Genomic DNA, 7,237 nt, shown 5'->3' with positions numbered 1-7,237 from the left:
GGAGTCCCGGGATCGAGTCCCGCATCGGGCTCCCTGCTCAGTGGGGAGTCTGCTTCTCCCTCTGATCCTCTTCCCTCTCGTGCTCTCTGTCTCTCATTCTCTCTCTCTCAAATAAATAAATAAAATCTTTAAAAAATAAAAAAATAAAAATAAAAATAAAAAATATTTCTTTTTAATTTTATTCACTTAAGAGAGAGAGGGAGAGCGAGCACAAGCAGGGGAGAGGCAGAGGCAGAGGGAGAAGCAGGCTTCCGGCTGAGCAGGGAGCCCGACGCGGGGCTCCATCCCAGGACCCTGAGATCATGACCTGAGCCGAAGGCAGTCGCTTAACTGAGCCACCCAGGCGCCCCGCATCCGTCCTTTTCTACAGCAGTTTCATTTCCACTGCTTATGGGCCATTTGTATCTCCTCTTTGGGGAAAAATACCTCTTCAAATCTGTTGCCCAATTTTCCATTGGGTTGTCTTTTCGTTGGGTTGAGTGTCAGAGTTTCTGTATAGTCTCTTATCAGATATGATTCGCGAATATATGATTGCATTCTGTGGGGCGTCTTTCACTTTCCTGACAGTATCCTTGGATGCACAAGAGTTTTAAATTCTGTTCAAGTACAGTTTTTTTCCTGGTTGCTTGTGCTTTAGGTGTCCTATCTAATCATGGATTACCAAGGTCATGAAGACCTTTACCTGTGTTTCTTTCCTTCTATGACTTGTAGTTCTAGCTCTTACATTTTGGTCTAACGATCTATTTTTTTTTTTTTTTAAGATTTTATTTATTTATTTGACAGAGAGAGACATAGTGAGAGAGGGAACACAAGCAGGGGGAGTGGGAGAGGGAGAAGCAGGCTTCCCGCGGAGCAGGGAGCCCGATGCGGGGCTCGATCCCAGGACCCTGGGGCCTGAGCCCAAGGCAGACGCCTAACGACTGAGCCACCCAGGCGCCCCTCTAACAATCTCCCATCCAAGTACTAACCAGGCCCGACCCTGCTTAGCTTCCGAGATCAGACGAGATCGGGCGCGTTCAGGGTGGTATGGCCGTAGACCCCTCTAACAATCTATTTTGAGTTAATTTTTGTATTTGGTGTGAGGTAGAGGTCCAACTTCTTTCTTTTGTTACGTGGATATCCAGTTGTCCCAGCACCATTTACTGAAAAAGACTATTCCTTCTGCATTGAGTTCTCTTGGCACCCTTATCAAAAATCAATTGACCATAAATATATGGCTTTATTTCTAGACTCTGTTCCATTGATCTAAATGTCTGTCCTTATGCTACTACTGTTGTCTTGATTACTTTAGATTTGTAGTTTAAGTTTTGAAATTTGAAAGTATGAGTCCTCCAAATTTATACTTCTTTTTCAAGATTGTTTTGGCTATTTGGCTCCTTTGCATTTCCATACACGTTTTAGGATCAACATCTCAATTTCTGCCCCCCCCCCCCAAAAAAGCAAAAACCCAGCAGATATTTTGGTAGGGGTTGCACTGAATCCCTAGCTGGATTTGGAGAGTACCTCTTCCCTAACAAATTAGTGAGGTCTTCCCAGTCTTCTGATCCATGAACAATGTCTTTTCATTTATTTAGGTCTTTATTTTCTTTCACTGTTTTTAGTTTTCAGTGTACACGTCTTACACTTTTTTTGTTAAATCTATTCCTAAACATTTTGTTCTTTTTGATGCTGATCTGTGTGCTCTTTAAACAGGGCGACCTCATCATGAACGTAACATTCCAGGAAACCATCCATCTGGAGACCAGCTTCCTAGTTTGTAAAAGGAGAAGCCTGGGGAACTTATCTTTAGGATGCCTTGGTTTCTTTCTCCCCTTTCAGTTTTTAGTCTGCGTGTTGCATTTGCTTGGAGCAGGGCCCCTGTGTCCTATGTATCAGTTTGCTGCCGTGACTGGGGAGTCTCTATAGTGTAAGGGAGATGAAGGGTATGGAGAAGAAAGGCTTTGGGGCCCCACAGACCTTTGACATTCTGGTAAGCCATATCCTGGCTGTGTGACCTTGAGCACTTGAGCTGCAGTCTTCTCATTGATCAGTTGGGGCTGTTTTTGAGGATTTCAGTAAGCTAAGTAAATGAAAGCACCTGAACACTGCTTGCCCCCCTTGGGCCCATTTCCTAGATTGACGTGTTATAAACAGCTCAACTGGAGACTTGTGGCTCCTTTTGGCTCTTCCCAACTTTTCCTGGTGATAATTTTCAAATACACAGAAACATTGAAATCAGCTTCTTGTATTGCTGACTGGATTAATTCTTATCTTTCCCCTCCCTAGCACTGCCTCCGGCCTGGACAAGGACAGCTTCTACCCCGCACCCCATTCATTTCTGCTCCCACTTTTCTCTTTGCAACATTGTAGTGAAAATGTACTTGAACACTTCAACCCAGCTGTCTTTAAGCTAAAGAGGCTAGAGCTGTGAAAGCTGGCTATTTACTGCTTGGAAATGGGTTAGAATTCTTGAGTGTTTCCCTGTTGAGGGCTCAGATTGATCCTGGGTCGTAGTACTAGGGAGAAAATGGGGAGTCTTTCTCTAACAGGCATTAACCCTCTTCTGTAATCTGGTGTCAGCCAAGTGGACCTGAAGCTGTTTTCCCAACAGGACCTGATTCTTCTTTCCTGGTGGAGTTCCTCCTCACTCCTTTCCACCTTTTCCCATTCATCTTCCCTCCAAGATCTATTTTATCTAAGTAAATTGTGTGCCACACACAGGACTCGAATTTACAACCCTGTGATAGTCACATGACTGAGCCAGCCAGGCGCCCCTCCAAGATCCATTTTAAATACTGTCCTTTCCAGAAACTTGCCCAATTCCCATCAGCAGGTTTCCCCGACTCCATCTGTTCCCCTGCTTACACCATCAGCCCTTTGTTTTCTCTCACTTAAGCATCCCTCCATCTTCTTGCAGGGTTGCATCCTGTCCTTGTGTGCCATCTGGCCTGGCATATGATGTAGGTGCTCCAGGTGGATCTGCTGGACCACGGACCAGAGGCTGGTAGGCACTTGACACATTTTCTGGGATGGTCTCTGATTAATGCTCAGTGTGCAAGTAAACCTTACATTAAGATACTGGCTATTTTTGAGACAATGTAAAATAGTAGAAAAAACAAATAGGTGTTTGAATTAAGCTACTCGAAGATCTTTCTTTAGCCCTTAGTAGACTTATCATAGTGTGAAGCTCTAGGACAAAGACAAGGCTTGCCCAATGATGCCAAAGCCATTAGCAGTAGTCTGATTTTTCAATTTATAGCCAACGGATATTCAGTTGGAGGGAGACCAGTAACCTCTTCATTCTTTAGCTACCTAGCACAATAGCGGACTCATTGTTGTAATCTCTTAGGCTTCCAGGTTTTATTCCCACACATTTTCCTTTCTTACAACCTCATACCCCCATTGACTTCTTGGTTGGCAGGTAGCGAAACCCAAGTGTAACAGGAGAGGAACATATTGTTGCCGTAGCACCAAGTGCTGCTTTTTCAAGAAGTTACTTCTGATTTAGACAGATACATGATCCCTCTGAGGTGCTCATTCTCATCCCTGTAAAATGAGGGGTGATTAGAAGACCAGGAGGTCATCCATAGGGAACCATGTTTGAAGGTCCTCCTATATAAACCAGTTAACAGCTCATTTGTATCAAGTCAAATTAGTGAAATTGACATTTAGCTGGTCCTTGGGTTTTTCCCTGAGATTTGGATAAATTTATCTAAATCTATTTGTGAATTCACTCTATGTGATAGTTTAGGAAGACTGCAAGCTAGTGCTTTTGCTTTTTCCTCTGAATCCCATGTATCAGGCACTTACTCAAACTGACGCATTCTAAGACAAAGATGTGATAGCAAAGAAGTAAAACAAGGTCAGGTGTCTGTCTCACACAGTTTATTTAACAATAGGTAATAAGAAATCAAATTTAACAGTCTATACAGTGATCCAAAGTTCATATTTATAAGTAATCAACTTTAATTGCATGATTTACAACAGTTGAGGGTTTTTGCTTTCTCTTTTCAAGTTTTACAGAAAGTGTGTGTGTGTGTGTGTGTGTGTGTGTATGTGTGTGTATGGGGTGGGGGCAGGGTAAGGAGGAAGAAAGCAAGCAAAGAAGAAACCCCAGGGACATTTTGTATGTTAAAATCATCCCACTGGAATCGTTTCTTACCCTCTTTTTAATTTTTTCCTTTGTTAGATGTAAAAATAACGAAAAAAATTCTTTCAAGAAACAGAACCACAATATATAATACATCAATTTGGCAGCTGCCCCTGTATATTTTGAAAAAGTCGTTTTTCTCTCTACATGTACAAATTATTTTAATACTTGAAGTTTTTACGCTCAGACTTACGGAATAGAAAATTTTCTGGAGCACAAAAGTTGACTTGAGGGGAGGAAAGGGGAATTTTTTTTTTTTTTTTTTTACATTTTTAAAAGAATGAACATCTTTGCACCCAGAGAAAAAAAATTGGTATTTTAATATATATTTATATATATTTATATATATATAGAATGTAATTTTAAAGTAACATTAACCCCTTTTGTCCTCTGGTTTTAGAAATGTTCTAACTCTTCCATAAAGTGAGGAAAATAGGGAAAAATGTCAACCATCTGCACCAGTAAATAATAACTATTAATATTACATATTTTCATTAATTTAAAAAAAATAATAAAACCTATTGGAGGTGCAAGGCAGGAGCATGTGGGTGGCTTCACAAACCTCAGCCTCCTCCCAGTGCACACTTGAACCACACACACAAGGGGGAAAAAAAAAAGGCCGGTGGTAACCAGCCATAACAAAAATATATTCTTTGTATTCTATCAATCATCCCTCAGGTTCATCTGGCATGTTTGCTTTAAACCACAAACAGCTACTGCACAGTTCTTATGTGTTCCACGGAAAATTGTCTTTTAGGCTAAGAAAGATTCAAAAAAATTGTTTTCAGTACAAAAAGTCTTGTTAAGAGAAAATAATTTTTTTGCTCCCAAAATACTACAAGGTGTCTCTAGTGTATGTCTAGTGTACTCTGTGAGAGGTTTGAATTCAAGTCTGAGTTATCGGTGCTGAGTCCCAGGTCCGTGGCGCTTGCACCATGGAGGTTTGCCATGCCTGGATTGCTAGCGAGCTGAGACAGCATTGAACTCTGGTCCGGGCTGGCAAAATGCCCTTGTTCCATGGGGTTGGCCTGGGCAGCTACCAGTCCAGGATGTGGAGAACTGGTCTGTGGGGAAACGTGGTGTGGAGAAGGCTGAGGCTGCATCCTTGGGGAAGGGCTGGAGTGGGGGGGCTGGGACTGCGGCCGCGGAGAAGGGACGGGCTGGGGAGAACGCACTTGATTGGAGAGAGAAGAAGGGATCTGCTGGCCTTGGAGGTGTGGGGACTGAGCCTGGCTCGGGAGCATATGCTGCTGGGGGCTCATGGGGTTGGGCTGAGCAGGGGACCCCATCTGTTGCTGGAGGAGTCGTTGCTGATACGCCTGCAGGCTGGCTCCTGCCTCTGCTCCCAAGGCCTGGGGGAGCTGGCCCATCTGCCCCAGGCTCCCTTGCTGCATCTGCTGCATGTGATGCTGCATCCGCGGCTGCGGCTGCGGCTGGGGCGGCGGCGGCGGGTAGCCAACTCCCTGGGGCTGCTGGAACTGGTTATGGTTGGCCATCCCGGGCCCGATTCCGGGCCCCGCTCCCTGCTGCTGCTGCTGCATCATCTGCTGCCGCCTCAAGATGTCTCGGAACTGCGAAGGCATGGCGTTGTGGTTCATGTTCATCTGCTGGGCTTGGGGGCTCATCCCTCCCATGGGTGGCTGGAGCTGCTGCTGCGGCGGCTGCTGGGGCAGGCCGGCCCTCTGGACGCCCGCTGGCATGGGGTTCATGTTCGGCATGGCTGCGTTAGAGTGCACCCCCTGCTGGCCTGGCATGGCAGGCGGCTGCAGCCCCGGCTGGCCCTGGGGCATGCCAGGCTGCCCAGGGAGGGGCTGCGGATTCGAGTTGGCATACTTGGCAGCCCGCTGCTTGATGAACGCAGCCAACAGCTGGGGGTTGGCGTGAAGGATACTAAGCACCTGTTGCTGCTGTAGGGGAGAGCTGGGAGACCTGAGAGTCCGCAAAAGGTTTTGTAAGGCTTGTTGAGACACAGTGCCTGGTTTGAGAGGGCTCACACCTACCTGGCCCAGTCCTGGCTGGGGAGCTATATTCAAGGGCTGACCATGCTGGGCCACTGACATCATGGCTGGCCTCTGCATCCCAGGCTGTAGCTGCTGGGGCTGAGGCAATCCTCCTTGGACCCACTGTGGCTGTTGCTGCATCCCTGTGGGCCCCATCCCTGGCTCCAAATGCCCACTGGGACCTCTGGCCATAGGGGGTGGGTTCATACTCATGGGGGCCATCGGAGTCATCTGGGGCATCTGGTGCTGGATTGGCCTTTGAAAGATTTGCACGTGGGCCATCTGGCGCTGCGTCTCCGCTGCCCTCTGAATCTGCATGGCCATTTCCACTGCGGCAGGCGGGGGCCCCGGCAGGGGTGGCTGAGCAGTCTGAGGGGGGGTGGGAGGTGTCACCTGGCCCGCCGCCTTACCCTGGGAGACAGGGCCAGCAGCCTGAGTCCTGGGCAAGTAGGGTGGCATGCTGTTGGGAGGGGTGGGCTGAGGCTGAGCGGGAGGCGGGGGCTGGGGCGTCTGCGGCGTGGCTGGCTGCTGGCCCGTCGGTGTGGTGGGAGTGGCAGGAGTCGGGGAGGGCAGGCCTTGCGGCTGCCCCACCACACCGGTCCGCTGCATGCTGGCCATCCTCCTGCGGAGCATCTGGGCCTGCTGGAGCCGGTGCTGCAGCTGCTGCTGCCGGAGCTTCTGCTTGATGTTGAGGCAGAAGGGCACCGGGCACTTGTTCTCCTGGCAGTGCTTGGCGTGGTAGCAGCAGAGGGCGATGAGCTGCTTACAGATGGGGCAGCCCCCGTTGGTCTTGCGCTTGCAGCCCTTGGTGTGCTGCACCACCCGCTTCATCTTCTGGCAGGACGGCAGCGAGCAGTTGGCGTTGCGGCACTGGCAGGCGTGCACCAGGGACTGGATGCAGCGCTGGATGCTCAGGCGCCGAGAGTCTCCTGGGCTCTGGGTGGCTGCAGCCTGTTGGCTGTTGCTCTCGTCATCTAAGCCGAGACCTAGTTTCTCCATTTTGTGGTCGTGGTTTTTAGTGTTGTAGCAGGTGATGCACAAGTCATAATCCTGGGGGAAGACAGGTGCAGTCAACTCTCCCAGATTTAAGTCACTCAAAAACATTTCA

General features: G+C 48.0%; 1 protein-coding gene and 1 pseudogene across 1 annotated transcript in view; both read right to left on the bottom strand.

Moving 5' to 3' along the window:
• Positions 1 to 917: 917 nt before the first annotated feature.
• Positions 918 to 1,038, bottom strand: LOC118523191 (5S ribosomal RNA; annotated as a pseudogene).
• Positions 1,039 to 3,849: 2,811 nt separating this feature from the next.
• Positions 3,850 to 7,237, bottom strand: part of EP300 (EP300 lysine acetyltransferase) — an 83,570-nt gene continuing 80,182 nt past the window's right edge. Inside the window, exon 31 of the mRNA XM_036072614.2 lies at positions 3,850 to 7,179. Within this exon, the coding sequence (XP_035928507.2) occupies positions 4,978 to 7,179 (2,202 nt within the window). The 3' untranslated portion in view covers positions 3,850 to 4,977. The remainder of the gene's footprint in view (positions 7,180 to 7,237) is intronic.

Source organism: Halichoerus grypus, chromosome 6 (assembly GCF_964656455.1).
Source record: "Halichoerus grypus chromosome 6, mHalGry1.hap1.1, whole genome shotgun sequence".
Taxonomy (NCBI): domain Eukaryota; kingdom Metazoa; phylum Chordata; class Mammalia; order Carnivora; family Phocidae; genus Halichoerus; species Halichoerus grypus.
Note: the sequence above shows the minus strand (reverse complement) of the source record. Positions and strands in the feature narration are given on the sequence as shown.